The 23001-nt window shown below is 49.5% G+C and overlaps 1 protein-coding gene across 18 annotated transcripts in view; it reads right to left on the bottom strand.

The window, feature by feature from the left end:
* Positions 1 to 5008: 5008 nt before the first annotated feature.
* The window catches only part of Tenm2 (teneurin transmembrane protein 2), a 2558256-nt gene continuing 2540263 nt past the window's right edge, over positions 5009 to 23001 (bottom strand). For all 18 annotated transcript variants that reach the window (XM_078052148.1, XM_078052158.1, XM_078052210.1 and 15 more), the window contains 4 exons: positions 19774 to 20070; positions 16713 to 18327; positions 8723 to 8853; positions 5009 to 7149 (listed from right to left, as the gene is read on the bottom strand). In XM_078052148.1, coding sequence (XP_077908274.1) covers positions 6388 to 7149; positions 8723 to 8853; positions 16713 to 18327; positions 19774 to 20070 — 2805 coding nt within the window. In that variant the 3' untranslated portion in view covers positions 5009 to 6387. The remainder of the gene's footprint in view (positions 7150 to 8722; positions 8854 to 16712; positions 18328 to 19773; positions 20071 to 23001) is intronic.

The raw sequence follows: 23001 nt of genomic DNA, 5'->3' as shown, positions 1-23001 counted from the left end.
GCTCAAAATCGGGTGGATTTTGGGAATCTTGGGTCCCCGAAGCCAATCCCAGAGGCTCCTGGAGCAAGTCCTCCCCGGGGCGGGGCTCTCTTAGCAGCCTCCTGCTGCCTCTGGTCTTCCCACCTCTGCCCAGGCGCCCAGGCCGGCTCCAGGACGATTGTCTGGGAAAGGTTGCCATCTAGTGGCCAAACAGCGAGCCAACACTTACCGTCAGGTGGCAAGGGCTTGGGAAGGGGACTTTGGCTGACAAGTGGGAAGAGAGCGGCTGGGGCAGCCCAGGTGCTGGAGGGCTGCCTGTCCACAGCCTCAGGGTGGACGGTGGGGCATGGGGATGGGCGTGATCTACCAGAACTCACCTGCCCTCAGGGTGTTGTCCTTTCACCTGGGTGTGGTCCCCTTTCCCTCAGAAGGAGAGGGGAAGTTAGTGCCTGACCTGGCTGGAGTGAGGCCTCTTGGAAGGTCAAGGTCTGCCCTTGGTGTGTGTTCCACCCACGTAGACTTGGTCCCCAACTCAGAGGAAGCTGCCCAAGCTCCCCTCTCTTCCTGTATGGAATCCTGCTGGGCCAACTGGCCTCTCCTCTGTTGTTCTCTGAGTTCAGGTCCTTACGTGGACATGGCAGGATCTCCCAGGCCCCTGTCCTTTCTGTCCCTCCTCTCTCTCCCCCTTATTAACCATTTTCAAGACTCCCTATATGCTCCTCATGAACGTGGAGGACCAGCTTTGGGGCCCGACTTTCCCTCCTGCTCATCCTCCCTCGAGGGTCTCATTTCAGGCCTGCCCTCCTGCTAATCTCCAGTCCAGGGTGCTTTTCAGTTCCAGCTGAGCCTGAAAAACTACCTGGGGAGCTTTGACATCGACCCAGGAACTGTCCACCCTCCCAGAGAGCCTCATGTGGTGGGCCTGGGACCTCTGCGGAGAAAGCTCCCAGGATTCTCACTATCCTCTCTCCAGTCCCTCTCTCTTTCAGTCTTTCTTTTTTGTGGTGCTGGGAAGGGAACCAGGATCCCACTCATGCTAGGCATGTGCTTCACCACTGAGCTGTGTCTCCTGCCTGAACCAGGGGATTCTGCCATGGAGCCCTGCTCCAGCCTTCTGACCTCGGCAGTCTACTTCTAGAATCATTCTGGATGCTTTAGCACCTGCTCTAGTTCCAGTCTAGAGCATCGCTCCCATATTCCCTACCTGGAGTCCCCTCATTGGCCAGTGCCCAGTGCAGATGCTCAGGGAGGAAAGTTGCCGGTTCTCTGCTTCTGGTGGGCTCTTCCCTCTGCATCAGCTCAGGCCCCCCTGGGGCCCATTGATTGACTTGCAAGTTCGCCTCACGCCTTAGATAAGGAGATTTTTGAACCATGTTTTATTTATCTTTATAGTCCCAGCTCTGACACTGCCAGGGACGAAACTGTGCTTGATGACTGGCAATGCTGATGAATGCCTGCACGAATGTCACCTGCTCAGACAGCCAGTCTTCATGTGGCTGAGACTCTTGACCCCTTAGATGTCACTCTTTCTGAAAAGCTCTCGAGGCTGTGAGCAGGGTCAGATGCTGACGGTACTGGTTCAAGTTCCTCTGCCTGGGCTGGGGGAGGAGAGCTTGCTCTTGAGGAGGTGCCAGGTGTGAGGAAGGGCCTCTACCTGGCTGAGCCCCTGAGGCTCGGACCCAGTGGGAATGGCTCAGTTCCCACTCACAGGAAATCTTGGAACAGTTTTTAAAATAATAAAACTGTATATTAAGTACTTCCTGTGTGTCAATGATGCAATTGATACTCATATTTAGTCATAGCAGCCATCCTGTTCCCTGAACCAAGTTGGACGTTTCTATGCATCAAAGATAAATTTTCCTTGTATTAACCTACATTGGGTTTATCTGTTGGAGCAGCTGAAGATATTTACCATAAAGAACATGCATTATCTTACCTGGTTCTCAGAGTTTCTTGGGCTTTTTGATTCTTTTGTGGTGCTTGGGCTTGAACCCAGGGTCTTATGCATCCTATGCAAGCACTTACCACTGAGCAACACAGCTAGCCCTGTTCCCACAACTCAGGGAATGAGTCAGGATGGGTTCCCAGGCAGAGTTCAAGGTCTTCAAGAGCTCTTAAGCTGCACTGTCTTTCCAGAATTCTCTACCAGTTTGTCCTGGTCATTTTGGACCAGCCTGAGGTAAGGCAGCCCATGATCTTTCATAGAAAGCTGTTTCCTTTTTCTGTATTTTCTGCTTGCATTTCAGCAGACTGGATGAAGCCTAGAAGCTCTGGCCGCATGAGCTCACCTGGGCTCCTGGCCTGGGATCAATTCCTCCCGACCTCAGTGAGCTGCTGCATGGTGGCAGATTTCCTTGAAGGTTCTGCCACACCAGGACAGGAGCTGTCCTGCTGAGCTGTTCTGTGGGCCCCTCCTCAGTGGTCCTGACCCCAGGCAGTCCCACCAGGGAGCCCCCTGCTCCTGTCCTCTTCAAGGAGCCTGCCCACCTGGGCGTCCTGTGGAGGCAGGCTGTGTGGCCCTGCTTCTCAGGGGGAGGTCCTCTCAGCCACTTTGGTTTTTAATGAGCTTGCTCTGCTGGGAACACCAGCAGGGTCATGGTTGCAAGCCAGCTGGCCCTGCCTCTCCTTCCCCTGTGGAGGTGAACTCTGCCTCGATGATGACAGGAAGGGAGAGGGATGCAGGCCTTGGGAAGGTCTCGAAGACAGACCAGGCATCAGACTTCCTGGAGAAGCAGTCAGACTTAGAGGGCTTCCATCTGATTCCACCACTTACCAGCTGGGTGACAACTAGCCTCAGCGATCTCACCTGCCCAGTGTATGATACTGGAAGCTCGTCCTTGCCATCCACCTGCCCCACTCTCCTCCATCTCTCTTCTGAGGTCGAAGTTAGCTTTATCTCCAGTGGAAAGGCACTTCTGCCTCCTCCTTCATCTCACCCACGTGACTACATCAGCTGCTTCTCTGTGATCTCTACTCTGCATCCAGAGCACTTGTGTATGACATGAAAACTAATGCACTCCTGCTGCTTTAATGATAAAACCAACCTAGTCTGTCACGTATGTTTTCTGAGGCCCACAAGCCTCCGCATTGTTTCTCCTTGGCCTGACCCTGTTCCCCCACCATAGTCCCTTTGCATATCCTGCCTGGGCTCTGGAATATATTCTCTTTGCTTCACCTGGCTAACTCCCACTGAACTGTCAGACCTCAGCGACTTCCGTGAGTTCCTCAGTTGAGGTCACATCCCCTGGGACGTGTCTCCATTGCTTTCTAAATCTGTCCTTGGCACTGAATGGCCCTGTCTTTCCACTTCTCAGTGTCATTCTTTGCCTGCTATTGACCCATTCTTCTGCCCAGGAAGTTCATGAGGTCAAGGCCCCTGTTTGTGTCTACTCACCTTCCAAATCCCAAGTACATAAGTCCAGCACCTGGCATGTGGCAAGCTCTGAATAAAGTGCAGTTGAATGAATGCAAGGTAAGCTTCCAAGGAAAACGTGGCAGCAGAGCCTGTGGCACCGTGACTGGCACCAAGTAAGATCAAGTTTTCATGAAGTACAGAGGATCCTATCCCAACTGTAAGAGAGGTGCAGAACAAAAATTCATCCACCCCCAAGTGCTCTTCTTACTTGGGTTGCTGCAAGTATGCAAGTTTGGGGATAAACTTAAGTAGGCTAGAAGAAAACTCACACACACACACACACACACACACACACACACACACACGGTCTCCAGAGATGGTGAGCAGAGTCCCATTAGTGTCTCAATTTCCTGGTAGCATCTTCCAGAACTAGAAAGCAGTAGCATAGTGGGGCCTGAATATTTGGGGAGGGCTGGGCCTGATGGTCCTTCCTGCATACCAGCACCAACCCCCAACTTTTGTCCCCACCAAAGGAGGTCAAAGAGGCAGGCAGAGAGGACTCCAGAATGATCAGAGCTGCTTGAAGAGCATCAAGACACTCTAAGAAAAGCCCCTCCAAGCTGGGCACAGTGGTACCTCTGTAATCCCAGTGATTCTGGAGGCCGAGGCAGGAAGATCACAAGTTCAAAGCCATTCTCAGCAATTTAGTGAGGCTCTAGCAACTGAGCAAGACTGTCTCAAAATGAAAAAAACAGGGCTGGGGATATAGCTCAGTGGTTAAGTTCCCCTGGGTTCAATCCCTGGTGCAAAAAAAAAAAAAAAAAAAAAGGTCTACCAAATGTTCAAAGCAGCACAGGCTGAGCATCCTGAATCTGAAAATTCAAAATTCAAACTGCTTCAGTACCATACTTTTTTAGCATTGACATGAAGCCAAGCCACAAGTGGAAAATTCTATACCATGAAACTATTTTATGCCTAAAATTACTAAAAATACTATATAACGTTAACCAGGTGTGGTGGTGCAGGCCTGTAATTCTAGCAGCTTAGAAGCCTGAGACAGGAGGATTGCAAGTTCAAAGCCAGCCTCAGCAAAAGTGAGGTTCTAAGCAACTCAATGAGACCCTGTTTATAAATAAAATACAAAATAGGACTGTGATGTGGCTCAAGGGTTGAGTGCCCCGAGTTCAATCCCAAGTACTCAAACAAAAATAAACAAAACTATTGTATAAAATTTACCTTTAGATGCTATGGATGAGATCTACCTAAGATTTAAGCTTAGCATTGGATCTCATCCTGCAAGGTGCATTTGCTCCCTAGGGAGACTGAGGCAGGGGGAATCGAAAGTTCAGGGCCAGCTGTGGCAATTTAGCAAGACCCTATCTCAAAACAAAAAAATAGAAAGGGTCAGCAGTATAGCTCAGTGGTAGAGTGCCCAGGCAGTGCCCTGGGTTCAATCCTTAGGACTGGGGGAGGAAAAATGATTTGAGTCACATCCTCAAGATACCTCATTACGTATATGCAAATATTCCAAAATCTGACAAAAACCTGAAGTCCCAAACACTTTGGTTCCAAGTATCTCAGAACGCTTGGTGTCTCAGCAAGATCAGAGCTATTTGGGGACCTCAAGCACCCTCCCTTTTGACCATTTCAAAGCATTTCCACAGAAGACCAGTGTCCACAGGAGTTTTAGAGACTTTATTTATGTATAAACCATTTAAACACTTTGCCATAAATTATCTTTGCCTGTCCCTAGTCTTTGCTTAGCAGCAAATTAAAATTAATATAAAAACTCGATGAACAATTCATACATGTATATTACAAAAAAGTTCCTGTACCAAAGTTCTTATTAGACTTTTTTGTGTTTTTTTTTTAAATTTTTTTCTTAAGTTTTTAACATTTTTTTTGTTTTTATTTTTATTTATTTTTTTTAAATTTTTCTCTCCTCATGGTGACTGTCATGTGATTGTCTCAGTTTCTGGACCAAACAAACACACTAATAATTTTAAATCTGAAACAGTGATTGCGCCTTGCGGCGTATGTATGTACAGGGTGATCGAGTGGTACCTGTTAGCAAGAGTCACAATGCCGCACCTCTACCGTAACTTGATACCCACGAACTACGGAATCTAAACAGACTACACCCTGTAACTGCGTATTACTGTCCACAATGGAATCTCCAAAGACAAAAGAGTATGAGAATTTATCTGTAGTGAGTATAGCCACCGTTTTGAATTAAATTTTACACTTCTGCGCTCAAATAAATTAGCTCAGGCCGGACTAAGTGGAGACCCGAGAGGTAAGTGCCCGACGGCATTATTTCGCTTTGACTTTTGATAGGAATTTTTTTTTTCTTGTGTTTTTCTTTTTCTTTAAAAAGTATTCCAGTGCTCACTCCTCCACTTCGCAACCCCCCCTCCCCAGGCGCTACACACAAATCACCCCCAAAGTCGTGTTTTTAAATGCACCTGTATTTGCTTAAAGGAAAACGTCGGAAGCGTCTGTCCAACGAGCAGTCTGAATCGTCCCCAGCTGGTCTGACGACGGACGCCCTGTCAGTGTCTCCGCGTCGCTCACATGTGAATGAGTGAGGTAATAAGATATGAGGCCTTCCGTCTTCATTGCTTTGTTTTCTGGTCGGTGTGTTTGTTTTGCTGTCTGTTGGTTGCTGTTTGCCTATTGTTTTTTTTTTTTTTTTCTGTTCTTTTGTTCCTTTTGGATATTTAGTGTCTCTTTTCTGCGGTAGACCCAGAACAAGTGGGCCATATTTTAGGGGAACTCGGAACATTTTTGTGTGTCTGTTCATTCATTCGTTCATCCCGTTTGTTTTGATTTCCTCAGAATTTGCAGCTGGGCTTTAGTGTGCTTCAGGATGAGGGACTTCTTGCTTGGACGGTAGTAGCATTTGAACTCAAAAAATGTGAGCTTTCTTGCCACTTGGTCTCCTAAAGCAGCCCAGCCTCCGTGCCCCTGTTAGGTCTTCATCTCCTTAGGAGAGGAGAGCACAGTTACTCCTGCTCAGCCATCCAGACGAGGAATGGCAGCGGGTGACTTTGTTACCTCTTTCCCATCTCGTTCTGTCTTAGGAACTGGATGTTGCTGCTGCTGTCCGCGAGCTCGGGGTACTGCTCCACGGGAAGGACGTAATAGCCCTCGTAGCCCTGCACGCGCCCCGAGCTCAGCAGCTGCTGCTTCTCGCCCTCAGTCCACAGGCGGCTGCCCTCTCGGCCGTCCCTGGCTTTCTGCTGCTCCTTGGCCCAGGCGGTGCCCAGGGCCCTCTGTCTCGCCTGGTCCAGGACTCGGGCCTTCTCTTCGTCCAGGGTGTCGGGGGTGAGGCCGTAGCGGATGCTGAGCAGCAGTGTGGAGTACTGGAATTCGATGTTGGTGAACCTTCGAGTCCTGCCATTGACCAGCAGCGTGGGCTGCGACACGGTCACGTTCACCCCGCTCTCCAGTACCTTGCGGCCGATGGTGGTGCCCAGCGTGACCAGGTCACTGTCGGCCGAGCCGATCTTCACAAAGTAGTGGGTGTCCTTGCCCTCGATGCTGTAGTGCATCTTGTCCAGGTAGTAGGCGTTGTTCAGCACAGATGCCACCTTGCGGCTATCCTCGCTGGCGATACTGGACACACCGGTGGTCACCCGCCCTTCCTTGATGGCAAACATGATACCTTTGCCAATGATGGGCGTGGTGGTGGCAAACCAGTGGCCTGCTTTCTCTCGGATGCTGGCGTGGAGCTTTTTAGAAATGACCTGCCCCTCCAGCGCCATGAAGGCCTGATTATGTCTCTCCGCCGTCTGCTGGACGCCTGTAATGAGCTGCGGGCACAAGAACATAGAGAAAGCTGAGAAGGTGCAGGCAGCTCGTTAGGAGCAGCCAGAGAAAAATGCCTGGGATGCCCCAGAGGCCCTGTGTGCCTATAATACCAGCTAACCTAGTCGGCCTGTCGGAACTTGGACAGGCTGCCAGATCTCTGAAGGGGTGGCCTGTCCATTGTGTAACTGTGCCACTAAGAGATGGTGACGGAGATTTGTCATCTCCCCCGAGTCTGTACCTAGGCCCACACACTTACCATGGCTCACCACTGTTGGATCAGATTCCCCTGCACTGGGGGGTGGCCACTGCCTTGTGCACTTTAAACCCAGGAATGTCCTGACCTCAGGGCAGTGGTCTACTGGAATGGCTGTGAACCTAACCCATCTAACCTGGCTATTTCTGAGACCAATGGTCTGGAGACTCATTACCTTTTTTGGATCAAGACTTTGCTACTCAGAGGGATCAGCCAGGGAGGGTCCACAGAGAATCACCCTCTTAACAAAGTGGAACCTCAGTCCTCACCCAAGACTTACTGAGCCAGGGGCTTACGTTACCTGGACACTCTGGGTGATTTGTATACATGTCAGGGTTTGAGAAGCGTGTGGCTAAGAGATGCAGGCTTTGGGGGCCAGCAGGGAGACCCCTCGGCTGTGCGTGAGTTGTTTTGGATCTTAGCCCTGGTTCTGCAGAGGAAGGAAATCACCCCTGCCTCCTTGGCCTCGAGTTCTCTACTCGATTGGCAACTTGTCGAAATTGGTGGTTGGGGGACAGGCAGGGATAATGGAAGAGGCTGAGCTGGGGAGGTAACGGCACTTAGATAAATGAGAGAAATGATGGTTTTTCATCCACTGAGTGGTCCCGAGGGGCAGGACCTAGAGAATGCTGTTCCCAATTACCCAGCAGCTCCTCCTCGACTCTCTATAGTTATACAATCTGGACAATTATTCCGAGCAGCTGAGACCTTTCAGACTTCCATCGTGCTGAGCACCAGTTCTGTGGCAGGGGTTTTCCCGAGCACCCATGCCCTCTCCTCCCATTTGATTGTGGTAGAGGTCTCAGCTGCACCCAATTTGAAACTGACCACCTTTCGGTCATCACGGAAAGACCCAAGCACGAATTATGTTCTGAAAATTCAATCTGTGTACATTTGGACCATAAAGCGCCAAGGTTTTATGTGGGGCATAAAAATGTTCTTTAATGGGACAGAAACTGCAAACCACAGTTTTATTACTTCCCATAAAAGCTGAAAGGGTTATGATCTTCTAGGCCGTGCAGATGGTGGGTTGCTGCTAGATTTCTCTGTGCTGTTGTTAATCAAGGAGTGACTCAAGGGTATATACTGAACAGATAATGATACCACAATTAAGGTAATAATTGAGGTTGGGAAGAAATGTGTGCTGCACCAGGTAGATGACAGCACCGACATTCGCTTTCTGGGAAGCCCCGTGTCTCCTGCACCTTTTATACCCAGCTCCAGTGTTTTCGTCTCCTGACCCGCCCTTTGCTACCCTGTGGTTCTGTTTGCAATGGGAATGACGGCAATCATTTGGATTCCTGGAAGGAATCTGCACTTACCTGGCCACTCTCACTCGCTTGACTCTCTGACAATTCGTAGGGAGGAGGCACGAAATACATTTTGGCTCTTGGGAAGCCGGGAATTATGTTGCTGAGCTGAAATCCAAACATCACAAGCCAGCTTTTCACATCTATGGTGGAAACAAAAATAAAGATTTCTGAAATCATGATGAATGGAAAGCTGCAAGTGGATCTGAGAGAGAGAGAGAGAGAGAGAGAGAGAGAGAATAAAACAGGCGTTTAGGTATGGGGTCCAACAGAGGAGGGAGGCAAGAGCCGGTAAGGTGTCCTGGGTCTGCACAGTTCCAGGAAATAGATGTCCTTCCTGGCTTGGTCAACTGACACACCAACACCACGCCGTGATTAAGAAGGCCAGTACTACAGGGATATAGACTTAGCTTTGATTCCCTTGATGTGTGACCCCGGGCAACTTCCAGCCCCTCCCAGCCTCAGATATGAGTTGACATTGTAATTGCACCAACCTCATTGAGTTGTTGTGAGGATCAAAGGAGAAAATCCATGCAAAGGACTCATCATGGTGCCTGGCACATGCACCACCCAATGAATGTGCCCTCCTTAATGAAGCATATATTTAAAGGGGCATCTATTACAGGCCAGACAACATGTCAGAAGCCTATATACAATGGCCAGCCAGAGGGATCAGTGATGCTTCTGATCACTGTGCGGGACCCTTGGACCAGGACTGCTGTGTCAAGGCTGGCCCACCATGAAAGGGGGGTTCCAAGGGTTGGACATGGATGGGATGCAATTTTCTGGCCCGAGACCCATTTTTCTAGGCCTCCTACTCTTCAAGGAGGTGTCAAGAGAGAGCTCTGCATACTCAGGTAAGACATCCAACCAGGGGTCAAGATGAAGTCCTTTGCATTGGTAATTACACCACCTGCCCACATGCATTCTGTGCTGAATGTCCAGGTTCTCAGAGGAGGGCCACCCCCCCGCCCCCAGGTCTCCAGGCCTCCTTCTGCGGTGATCAGTATGGAGTCCTGAACATCAGTCCCTAGAAACACTTCCATTTTCACTGAAACTATTGGCCTGGAGTCCAGAAGGACCAGCCTGGTTAGGTCCTTTTATGATGGCATCCTGAGATCATGCTTCACACTCTGTGCCAACTCCCTTTCCTGCCCCATCTCTATCTCTCTCAGCTCCTGAAATACTTCCACCAGGCCCTCTGGAATCCATCTGGGTCACCAGGGAAGCCCCACACATCTTCTCTAAAGGTTTCTTTCCATTCTTGCTACAACTGAGCTTTTCTCCCTGAGAGCACGGGTCCTCTAGCTTATTCTGTGGGTGCTGGATCTGAAGGTACCATAGTCATCGAAGGCCTCTTGGCTGAATTTCTCAAAGCTGTTAGCTTCTGCCTCACTCTCATTCTCTCCACCTCTGATCCTGAATTAAATCTAGTGATTTCCTTAGGCAAGTAGGTGGTCCTTCCAACATCTTGGTCTCTTAGTCCCTTGACCTCCTCTCATGCTCTGGACATTCTCATTGCCAATATCTGACTCCTCTCACATCACTTTCGTGCATGTCACCCCTGAGCAGGGCTTCAACTCTTTCTATCCCACTCTTCCTTATAACCTGACACCCTGCATCTTTTAATCGACCCTGTCTTCCAAGTTCTTCCCCCCATCCTAAACTCCTGTCCCCTATCCCTCAACATCCTGGCCTTCTAGCCTGCTACACATTTGCTGACCAGTCTCTGGACTCATTCCCTGGGTAGGTATTCCCAGATCCCTTGTCCCCTTTCTCACTTCATTGGGTGTGATCACAATATTGGTCAAATCCAGGTCTTTGCCTTGTCCAGATCTGCACGTGTGCAGCTGAAGAAGGCTGGGGAAGGAATCATCACCATGCTGAACGGAGCCACCTGGACTTCCTGACGGCAGACCTCCTCCTTGCCTTTCTGCTGCCTGGCAACCCAAATGCGATCCTTTACGCAGCCCTGTGCCTCCCCTCCTGGAAGATTTCATGCCTTCTCACCTCTCCTAAAGCCTCTACCTGCTTTCCCTTCCTGCCCCCAGCAGCTGACCTGGTTTTCTGTTCTCCCTCAACTCCTACCACCATGCAGCTGCCTGCACCTGGTCCCTTGTGCTAGTACTCTAAAGGGGCAGCTGGTGGGCACCCCTCCACTGGGCACTGGGTGCTGACTCAAGGCCATCATCGCAGCATCCCACCTCTTGCCTCACACGGTCTATTTACTTCCCTTCCAGGTGGTCAGTCCCATCAGCACACAGAGCTGCTGCTCCATGTCCCTTGGTCATTTTCCCTTCTTGCCCTTTTCTCCTTTTGCTATCACCTATTTCTTATTTTCCTTTCCCCAAAGCCTCTCAAGCCAATTCTCACTGTTTCCCATTCTCCTCTGAACCAGCCTGTGTCTCCACACTGCCCTCCCGGTTGCTAAGCTTCCCTCATGGTTCTCGTCAAATTTGGCGAGTGGAAAACTTTTTTATTTTTTGGTTTTCTGGAAAAACTTTCTTTTGTTTTTCCTTCTCCTACAAGTAGTAGCTGACACCTGTCCCATCGCCTATTGTTGGCATGCCACAGAATCATTCTGAATGTCTTCTCCCCCATCTACACTCACAAACATATTCTCTTATCAAGCCTCAAGGTCAAAGGGCTATTATATGCTGGTACGATTTATCTACATGCTACTTCATGATTTATGTTCCAGCCAGGACAGCTCCATGAACTCTGAACCTGTGCATATAATTACTTTTCCAGTCTGACCTGTCCAGAACTGTCTCCCAATCTTCCTGCCCCAACCAGGACCACCATGGTCCTTTCCATCCCGGGTGGTGATAGCTCTTCTCTCTAGCTGCCACTCTCTACCCCGCCCCCAGTATATTTTTTAATTGGTTCATTATCCAGCTGCCATTCTTTTTTTTTCATATTTTAAAAATTGGTTCATTATAGTCCAACTACCATTCTTGATGCCTTTCTTTCTCTCACTCTTCACATCTCATTCACCAGTAAATCCTTTCCTTTAAAAAAAAAGAAATTAGCTGGGCATGTGGCGCACACCTGTAATCCTAGCATCTCAGGAGGCTGAGGTAGGAGGATTGCAAGTTCAAAGCCAGCTTTAATAATTTAGCAAGGCCCTGAGCAAATTAGTGAGACCCTGTCTCAAAATAAAAAATAAAAAGGCCTGGGAGTGTGGCTTAGTCAGTGGTTAAGTATCCCTGGGTTCAATCTCTGGTACAAAACAAACAAACAAACAAAAACAAAACAAAACAAAAAAACTGGGGTAAAATTTCAATATTTATAGTCACTTGTCAAGATGATGAATATGATTTTTGCCACATTCAGGTGTCAACTGTAGTATGATCTACTTACTGATTGATTTAAAGAGATAAATTTGCCTGTTCAACTTAGGGAAATCCATTTTAAAAAAGAAACTTTCTATTACTCTCATAAATGGGAAAACAGACTCACTTATTGCAACCAGAACATAACTATAAAATTGAAACAAAGGAAAAGTCAATGAGATCCAGTACCATTTTGTTAGCTGCTACTAAGGGAGCCTGAGACACACTCGCTCCTAAACAGGGAGAACACAAGTGTCAGTGAGGAGCTCGGTACATACCAGTGCCAAGCAGAGGCTGCTTGGTCCTCAACTAAACTGGATTCAGACAGCATGGAGAAGGGACCAACTGTCCCCACTGTTTCAGTGTTATTTAGTATTACCTCTGTATCCCACATATACTCCCCCCTCATCTTCACTGAGGACTTCCATTGTGGGGACTTCCAAGGGTAGCAAGAGCAGGCCATCCTCAGGCCTCCCGTGGTCATCATTTCTCGAGCCCTCTCCCTAGCTCAGGTCCTAAGGATAGAGACAATGTTATGGTTTGGATGTGAGGTGTCCCCAAAAGCTCACATGTGAGACAACGCAAGACGGTTCTGAGGAGAAATGATTGGGGCTGTGAGAGTCTTAAACCAATCAGTGGATTAATCCACTGAGTGGTAACTGAAGTGGTGGGGTGTGGCTGGAGGAGGTGGGAATTGGGTTGTGGCTTTGGTGCATATATTTGTATCTGAGGAGTGGAGTCTCTCTCCGGGCTTCCGGGTCACCATGATGTGAGCAGCTTCCCTCTGCTACATTCTTCTGCCACGACGTTCAGCCTCACCTCGAGCCCTGAGGAATGGAGCCGCCTTCTATGGACTAAGACCTCTGAAACTGTGAGCCCTCAAAAAACTTTTCCTCCTCTATAGTTGTTCTGCTCAAGTCCTTTAGTCACAGCAGGAAAAAAGCTGACTGAAAGAGATGGTAAGAGCTCTCTGCCTTTGTCACCAGGAATTTTTGCGACCATTTCCATGGGGAGTAATAGCTATGCTTCCTCCTCTTCCTTTTCCTTTCTTCTTCTACTGCTTCTGCATCTAAACCCACTTGGAAACATCTGTCCAAGCTGCTTATCCTTTCTTAAAAGGCCCTTCAGGAACCACATAAGCACTCTGGCTCCTCCTGGAGCCGCTGGGGTGGTGAGTGACAACCTCCCAAGCAGCCTTTGGAAAGGCAGCATCCAGGTGGGAGCTGGTGCCCTGGCCTCCTGGTGGCTGCCCACCTCCTCTCCCATCCTAATAGCCTGTGACTATGTCACCATGGAGCTCTGGCTCCTAACACGTCAACGCAGCTTCCTCAGGTGTTCAGTGGATGCAAGAGAAGAGAAAATGTGAGTGGGGCTGTGCTTCTCACAGGAGCCCAACTCAGCTCCTGTGTGCTGGCCGGCCTTTGCAAGTCCAGGGACCCACCATGAAGGCAGGGTGAAGAAGCTGGAGGCTCGTCATGAGCACCTTCTAGGAGGTTCTCCTAACTCAAATCCTGTCTGGAGTTCATGGTTTGCTAAAGCCAAGCCAGTCACAGCGGGGTCTGAATCCGCTTTGGGGAGCAGATAGATGCCACCCCCAGCTCCCCAGAGCGTTATGTGCAGGCAGGGTCTTCACGCCTATTGGCACCATTTCCAAGTCCAGAGCTGCTTATGAATTGTGACCATTTTTTCAGGATTCATCTGGGCTGGGCTGATTCTGTTCTTGTTCACTACTGCAGGAGGTGAGTGCTTTATCACCATTTTTCAGATGAAAAAAGGTCAAGACATTTGTTCAAGTCAAATAGCAAGTGACTGGTGAGGCCAGATTTGGTAACTGGAGATTTTCTGACATCAGGGAAAGTGGCCTGAGGACTGGGCAGAACTTTCAGCTGGACCTAGGTCCCATTGTGCCCAAGGTTGAGGAGTTTCCACAGTTGCTAAAATTGGAAAAATCCAGGACATTGCAGGGAGCCTCTCAATTTTCCTTTTATACCCTTTCCTCTAATCTCTCTTCATCCCAGATGTACCTATTGTCATATCAAAGATAACTATGAAAAATAACTGTTAAGTTGAGGGAAAGGAATCCTTTCCTGCCCTCCTCTACTGGCTCATGATGGCCACCCTCATGTTCCAGAGCAGGGGTAGGGGGCCACAGGGGTCTTACTATGTTAATGAGGCAGGTCTTGAACTCACAATCCTCCTGCCTCAGCCTCCCCTGTGTCTGGCCAGGCTCTGAACTCTGTTGTTGCCCTTTGCACCAGCATTCTTGGGTGAATGCAGAACCTCCTCATGCCTCGGGGGCTGTCACTTGCCTTCAGAGAGATCTGTTTCCAAATAGCATCGATTCTTCTGGGTACCGGAGAGAGCATGTTCTGTTTGTTGCTTTCCTTCTGACTACATCTTAATTACCTCTTCCGCTTAGACTGTGAGCAGCAAGTTCAGCCACTCTGCTAGTCTCCTAAGTGGCAAATTAAGACTAATTTAGCCAGGGTTTACAGATGAGCCAACATTTCAACAGCAGAGAATGATTTGGTGTTCTTTGCTCCGATCCACTCTCCAAGGGTCATTTTACCACCAACAGGTGGTAGCAGGTGTGTCCACACTGGTCTGCCCCCCTTCTCCACCAGGTTCCTTTTCTCAATTGCACTGCAGAGAGTAACCCCTCTTCACATGGTTTCTCTGACACCATCCTTTATTTTAGACTCTTTCTAATGGTTTCTGGATTCAATTGGGTTGGACTTGGTTCAAATTGATTTGATTCCCACTTATTGAGTCTCCACGAAGCCCTGGAATGAGGCAAGCCATCTTGCCATTTAGAAAAGTCTGCTAATTTCCATTTTCTTTTTCTAGGGAGGCAGGAAAGTGGCTGAGGTGGTCAGTGAAGCTGTGTCCTGTGAACAGTTTTGCCTGGGCCTTGGCAGCATGGCGTCTCCTCAGCCCTCTCTGGGTTTCTTCATTTGCCTCTAGTTGGTTGGTTCCTCAGGTGCCCAGCACCAACCATGGCTCTGGGAGCACATGCTGTGGGGAAGGAATCTCTCCTTTGGCTAAAGCAGGCTGGGTCTGTCTCCCCATCCATCTCTTTCCCTCTCTGGAACATTCTTCCTCTCCCTGCTCCAATTCATAAAGGTCTCTGCACAAATGCCACCTGCTCAGAGAGGCCTTTTGTAAGCACCCTAAGTAAATGAGGTGCTTTGCATCTCTCCTGTGCAACCCCTTACTTTATTTTATTCATTTCCACAGCATTTATTATTATTACTTGATACTTGGTGTTCTTCCTGAGAGGCCTGGGGAAGAAAGAAGCCCTGGTAGAACATCATGGCAGGCTCTTCTGACAAGGTGCTGGGAGAGGAGCGCCAGTGGAGCCAGCTTGGCCAGAGCTGCTGGGTCTAAAAGTTCCAGTGGCTTCCGTTGTATGGAGATGCAGAGTTCAACTGGGAGAGGCCTGAACCTGTCAGCAAAGCATCATGTGGCATAAGTTGACCCTTGAGTTGCTGACTTCCTTCATAGCAGGGGACACCCAGGGCAGCCCTGGGCTCCAGGTAGCCACAACTCCCTTTCCAGTGACCCTGGTTACCTGATGTTGATGTGTGGCTCATGTTCAGTAGCTGGGAGTTTTCTAGAATGTGGAGGCCTGGTCTTGGCATCAGCAGGTTAGATGGTCCTCGCCTGCTCACTGAAGGTTGGCCCTTGGAGGCCTGGACTCTTGGGACCCATCTTGTATCTTGATTTCTTTGCTTATTTCCCTGAGCACAGGGGCTTTGTGTGCCTTCCACCTCAGCTCTATATACTTAGAACATGTAAGATGCTCCATGAGCTGGGCTGAATGGATGGATGGGTGGATGGATGCATGCACAGGGAACCTAATCTCTCACTTATCCTGGGTCATCTGCCCTTCTATTCAGACTTTTGCTCAAAGTCTTCCTTCTCCACTGAACCAACCTGGGTCCCATTCCTTCTTTGGGCTCAGTATGAATGGGTCTTCATATATTGTGCTGAATCTTCCAAATTGGAATTGAGTTACACACACACACACACACACACACACACACACACACACACACAAACACTTTCTCTCTTTCACACAGTCTAGATTTGAGAGAAACGTGCTCATCTTGTTCACATGATACTTCCAGAATTTCAGGTGGCCCCACTCTACAAATGCTTTTTTGAATTAAAAAACCAAGCAGACACCTCAACAGTGACCAAGCCCTAACTCTGCCTTCATTATTGCTGATTATTTGTCACCAGGTCAGCCTCTGGAGGTCAGGGGCAGGGTCCCAGGCATCTCAGTGCCTGTGCTAACTCACTGCTTTGCTTTGCTAGTGACAACAATGTTAATGACATAAGAGATGGCAATTCAGGAACACCCCTTGAGTGCCAGCACTAAATCACCTACCTAAGTTCATCTACTTCTCAGGTTCACCCTATGGGATGGTTTTATCAGCATTCTTAACCAGAGACAGGAACTAGTTCAGAGAGGATAGACAACTAGCCCAGATCTCTGGGCTCATAAATGCAAGACAGAAAATTGCCAGCTGCACCACCCAGGCTTGACAGCTCTGGGGGTTCCTACACCACCAAACCTAAGACTTCTCTCCAAGTTCCCAACAGTTCACCGGGGTAACCACCACACAGGGAGCTTCTGCCCTTTGGAGGAGGCAGATCCTCACCTGTCACGTAGTTCTTCAAATCCAGCTCGTTGCTGAGAGGGTTGTTGCTCTTGAACATGTAGAGGTTGAAGGGCGCAGGCTCCTTGCCCACGTCTTTCCACATGGTGTAGTCTGGGGAGGTCCAGCGCCCTGCCAGCACATCGTAATCCCGCTGGGTGAAGTGGACCAGCTTGGTTAGGGGGTCGTAGAGGCCCCCGTGGAAGCCAATGACCATCTGGAAGTCTGGGTTGGAGTCATGGTAAATTTCCCCGTAGGCCGTGTACTGCAGCTGCTTGATCATGAGGCCATTGATGCTGAACACGGCCAGGGGAGTCCCCGTGTTGTCCGAGGCCACGTAGTACTCTTCCCCGCTGCTGCTCTCCATGGCGAAGAGGTGACCCTGCAGGTCGTAGTACAGCGAGGTGATCTCCGAGTTGGAGTGGTTGTAGACGTGGGTGATGCGTGTGGGGTTGTGCAGGTCCGAGTAGAAGTACTGCAGGTGGTGGCCCAGGTTGGTCTTGTAGGATGCGCGCCGCCCCACGCCGTCGTATCGGTACTGCACGCTCCAGCCGCTAGCCTTGTTGTAGGCTCGCGTCAGGAGGCCCTTGGAGTTGTACTCGAAGATGTCCGACCCCCGCTGGCACAGGTAGCCGTCATCGTCGATTTTGTACTGCACGTCCCCCAGCCTGGTTATCCGGTCGCGCAGGTCGTAGCGCAGAGGCATGAGGCGCACGCTGTTGCCCGGGTTCAGCAGGTGGAGGTTCCCGTTGAGGTCGTAGCTGTAGCGCCAGGTGGGCCGGTCATTGACGGCCACGCTCTGCAGCTGCCCGTCCCCGTCGTAGTCATAGGTGTACTTGGTGGTGTTGGCGTAGGGCCCCAGTTTCAGCTCCCGCTTGATGACCCGGCCCATGCTGTCGTACTGCACGGTCATCCAGTACATGAGTGAGCGGAACATCTCGTACTGCACTTCCTTGATGCGCCCGTGGGTGTCGAAGTGCTTGCTCAGGGTCATCACGGCAGTGGTGATGATCTGGTTGATGTCGTAATAGATGACTCCGAACTTGCCGAAGTGCTCCACCTTGCCAGAAATCTCATCGTAGCGGTACAAGTCCACGGGGAGGGGAGTCTCACTGATGACCGGCTTGATGCTCGCTATCCGGAAGCTGTTGTCGTGGTAGGTGTAGTCAAACCTGGCGTTGATCATGCCTTCCTCCGAGAACCTGTAGATCTGCTTGTCCACCAGGGGGCCAATCTTCCGGTACCTGATGGTGCAAGAGAAGCCCCCGCTTTGGAGGTTGACCATCTTCAGGACACCGGTGGTCTCGTCGTACCCGAAGGTGACAGCAGTACTGTCGTAGACAATCTCCGATAACTTGGACAGTTTCCCATACCTGTAGAACACCTGGCGCCCCGTGCCCAGAAAGGATGTTTTCAGGATGCGGCCGTCATCGCTGTAGTCAAAGATGACCGAAGCGTTGCTTTCTGGGGGGTTGTAAATGTTGCGGATGTAGCCAATGGAGGTATGGGTGGACATACTGTGCCGGGCAACGCTGGGCATGGTGACAGCGTGGAGACGGTCAGAGGAGTCATACTCAAATATGTACTGGCGCTGGCTCTGGAGCAGGAGGACCATGGACTGGAGGAAGGAAAGGGAAAGGGAACATGTGAGTTGGCTCTTCAGGACCAAGCACGTGAATGACAGAATTGATTCCATTTCCCCAAATGTCATTTAAAAGCCACAAAAGATGGGAAGTTTAGAGTTTGCATAGATTCATTCCAGGGTGTGTACCAGTTCTGATGCATCAAGGTCACTATTTGGTTACAAACTTGCATTTGTAGCAAGTTCCCAGAGGATGCTGATACTGCTCAGACATCTCGAGTATCAAGGGCTGGGAGGACTGAGGTGGGAGGCACAGAGTTTGTCCCCAGGTTGAATCACAAAGACCCTGAGATTATTCAGAACTGACTGTCACTGGCCCAGCTGGACACATGTGCTCGATTTTTGCCACTCCTGATTACATCTAGGGGAAAGTACATCCTCCAACTAGAACCCACTGTAGAGATGAAATAACCTTAGATAGAAGCAATCAGGAGATTACTGGTTAACTTTCCAGTATTTTATAGTGTAAGAGAACAGTGTTAGCTATGGACCAAGGGGACTTCAGCCCCTTTCTTGCAGAGATGTAACAGATCTGTCTGAAAGTGACTGATGTAATGAGTTAGTGAAAAAGGGAGGGATGGACCAGTGCTGAGGGGAGTCTATGTGAGGGGCCCAGACTGAGCAAGTCCCTGTCTTAAGACTAGATGTCCAGGGCAGCCTTCAAAAGAGTTGGCATATGACCCAACTTTTTTTTTCTTCTTTTTTTCCCCTTCAATACTATGGATTGAACAGCCTGTGCATGCTGGGCAAATGTGTCACTCCCCAACCCTTTTTATTTTATTTTGAATCAGGGTCTCTCTCAATTTCTGAGGCTGGTCTTGAAATCGTAATCCTCCTGCCTCAGCCTCCTTAGTGGTGGGGATTACACCACCATGACTGACTTTCAAAGGGAATTTCCTATTACTGCTGCTCCAGTAATTCTGCTACTGTAGCAAGAACCCACTGACTGTTACAGTCAATAGGCCACAAGAGAGGGTGTTGCTCTGTGGGTTTGAATTTTAGGCAAAAATGTCCTACTCTGATGGCTTAATTCAGGGTGAAGTCTTAACAAATCACTACATTTTCATAAGTAATGATTAGCTGTGTGGCCAGTGGGATGATTCTATTCACTTCAACATCATTTTTTTTTGGGGGGCGGTGTTGGGGGGATAAAATCTGACAATCTACCCTTCTGTTATTGAGTGCCCAGCACTTCTGTTCTTCTTTTAATGGTAATAGTGCTGAGTTATAACATTTTCCTTTAGAATTTGTCTTCCTCCCAGTGAGGGGTAGGGAAGGGCGGTATGAGGGACCCCCCCTGCCCCCCCGAAAGTCAAAGGAAAGAGGTCAAAATGTCTGGTGACAACAAGTGTGCGGGGCTAGCCTCAGAAGGGCAGCGGGGCCCACTGCCAGCACCTGGGGCGGGTCTGCGCACCCACCCACCTTGTCCAGGTAGGAGTAGCTCCACACTTTCCCGTCGGCGAACATGCGGGACACAATCCGGCCTTGCTTGTCGATGTCCGTCCTCTCGCTCATGGCCCCGCGCTGAAGGCCAGCCAGGCGCCCGTTGAAGAAGTAGGAGACGTTGACCGCTGCCAGCCCGCTGCTGGGCAGCCAGAGGAAGGGACGGCCCACCTGGTCATAAATGATCCTCAGGGTGAACTTGCGGTGATCATCATAGATCTTTTCTGTCCGAATGTTCCGGTCATAGTCGATGGACAAGAGATTCCTTCCATGGACCTGGGAAAACACAATGGGCCAGTTTGGAAGGGGCCACCCGGGGAAGGAGCCAGGCTTCTGCAGACCACACTGCTGGTGGGACCAGGGCTAGGCATGCAATGGAGGAAGAAGCAGCCTGGCTTTACTCAGAGATCCGATCTCCAGCCTCCTTTAACCTCACGCACGCACAGGAGGGGCGATATCCGCACGATGCGCAGGAATACAGCGGAGAGGCAGTATTTATGAATGGAGACGGCTGAAATGGGCGTGGCTGCATGAGCACGTGGGAGGGCTGGACTGGGCCCGGGTCAAGAGGGGGCCTCGGGTAGAAAGCGTGAGGGCAATCAGCACGCATCAGCTATACCTCATGTCTGGACCTGAAGGTTCCACCGCCCTGCCTACCTACCAGAGGGCAAGATGGTTCCTCTATTGCACACTATCACCCTCTCTTGGCACATCCTGGGCTGGGAAGCTGGGGACCTTTAAGATTTCTTATGTGACGGTACCTAGTCGAATGGGGAGGAGGGGTTAGAAATCCTTATTTTTACAAAGAATCTGGGGGCTAGAAAGGCTCCTTCCTATGGAAACTCCCTTATTTTAAATATCTGGTGGAAAATCTTGCCACTGTCAAAGAGGCTGAAGCTGGGGGGGGGGTAGGGGGAGGGGGGGAACCTTCCTCGGCAGGACTGGGGAATTCCAACAAAGGGAAGAACGGATTTACTCAGATTTGAAAGGAATGGAGACACATCCAGACATCATTTAATATTTATTTAGGAGTTGATCTGATCAGAGGAGAAGGGCTGTCCCAGAAGGCAGAGTGGGGAGACTAGACTAGTGAAGGGCAAAGGAGAAGGGCTCTGGAGACTTGGCGAGCCCTGAGTAGATGGCTACAGGGGAACACGATGCAGTGACTCTGCCCACTCTTACAACATAATTGACTGCAAATCCAGACATCCCTGGGGTGGCTGTGGAAAGCACAGTGAGGGAAGATGTAGATAGGCAGGAGGAAGGGACTGGAGATGTCTGCTTCCTCCTCATCTAACCCCAAAGGTTTAGCTGCACTTACTGATAATGGTGATGGTGGTAATAATAAAGATAACAACTTTATCGTATGTTGAGGAATGGTAGAGTTAGGCATTAGTTTAGGGACTGTGCATCCATTTGCTTGTGTTGATGCCCACAAAGACAACTTGACAAATGAGGAAACATTTACTCAAGGTCGCACAGCAGTGAGGGGGTAGGGTTGGCCTAGGACTTAGGCCTTCAGATTTCAACTGGTTAACCACTTAGATAGTTAAGCAGCCTTTCTGCTTCCTGAACTGCACTTCCATTGAGTGTCCAGAAACGATGAAGAGACAGTAAAGCATTTCCACAACCCTGGAGGGCTCCATATTGCAGCTGGTGGGGAGACTAGAAATAAATCTAACGCTACAGACATCTGTATTCTGAGGAGTGCTTTGTTCCTAGGTATAGAACTATCTTTTCAGATTCCTTTGAAGATGGGGTGTCTCATGAGATGTAAGTGGTGGTTGCTGTTGGGTCTTTGGGGGAAGTATCATTAAAGGAAGTTGAGAAGGAGGTGACCTTTTGCTCTTCCCACATCCCTCCTGCTCCTAGGTGAAATGCAGATGTCATGGCTGGTGCCCCAGCATTCACCTTGTGAATATGAGCTGATTTTAAGCACAGAAACCTCTGGGATGGTGACTCTTACAGAGAAAAAAGTCTTGATTCCTGTTGACCTTGGTGTCTTCACACAGCCACAAATCCCTTACTTTGAGGTTTCTTTTAGGTCATAAGAAAACCATCAGCTGAGATCTCATTTAAGTCCCTGGTATTGCTAATCTCTATTATTAGCAGTTGAAACTAAATGGGTGCAGGTGCTTCATGCTTTGATAGGTGCTGTGCTGGATACTTTAAATAATGTCTCTTCTAATTTATGTGGTGACTGTGATTATATAGGAGCTCAGAGGGCTGGGAAAGCAGAGACGAAGTCAGGTTTCCATGGAGTCAACCAGAGACAATGACAGGCTATGTCAGACGACATCTAGGGAAGAGAATGTACCAAAGCATGGAGATCGGCATAAAGGTGGTGAGTTCTTGGAATCATAAGGAAACTCAGCTAGTGGCGCATGCTGGTCATCCCAGAGACTTGGGAGGCTGAGATAGGAGGGTCATAAGTTTGAGGCCAGCCTGGGCAATTTAACAAGGCCATGTCTCAAAAATAAATAAATAAATAAATAAATAAATAAATAAATAAATAAATAAATAAATAAATAAATAAAGGGCTGGGATATAGCTCTGTGGTGGAGCTCCCTAGGCTCAATCCCTGGTACCAAAGTGAAGGGCAGGAAACCCAATGATTTAAGTGGAAGATTTACATTGACAAACTTGCAGCAGTTGGAAAGAACAAGTGAAAGTCTGAGGAGAAGATTTATTTTCAACAAATCCCAAAGTGAATGCTGTCAGAATCATTGGGGGATCTTTCTCCCAAATTAGAGTCGCCATCTTCAGAGCAAAACACAACCTGGGGGAAGACCCCTTCCTTTGGAAACAGGTTATATGGGTTAATCCATCGGGCCAACTGCAAAACATCCAGGATTCTTAAGCCCACATGCTTCAGGATTCCAGCTCAGCATCTCCCTGACACTGGTGGCCAAAGGAACGCTGTGTCAACAAGGAGGGAAGGGTTTTCCACTCCTGGTCACACACCGACTATTTCCCATCCCTAGTCTGTCCACCCCTCCCTCCTTTCCTGTATACTTTTCCTTTTTTGCTTCTTCTTGCACACTCTCTAGGGCCCAGTGCATTAATTATGCACGTGGAACACTGCATGCCTGCAGCCCAGCAGGGCGCCCTTCTGTGGTATGAAGATGAGCAGCAGCAGCAGATGAGCATCCCCGGGAACTCCGCCCGCTGCTGCCAGCGCTGCCCTAAAGGATCCTCCCAGCACTC

The sequence above is a fragment of the Ictidomys tridecemlineatus genome, chromosome 1 (genome assembly GCF_052094955.1).
Source record: "Ictidomys tridecemlineatus isolate mIctTri1 chromosome 1, mIctTri1.hap1, whole genome shotgun sequence".
In the NCBI taxonomy this organism is placed as follows: Eukaryota; Metazoa; Chordata; class Mammalia; order Rodentia; family Sciuridae; genus Ictidomys; species Ictidomys tridecemlineatus.
Note: the sequence above shows the minus strand (reverse complement) of the source record. Positions and strands in the feature narration are given on the sequence as shown.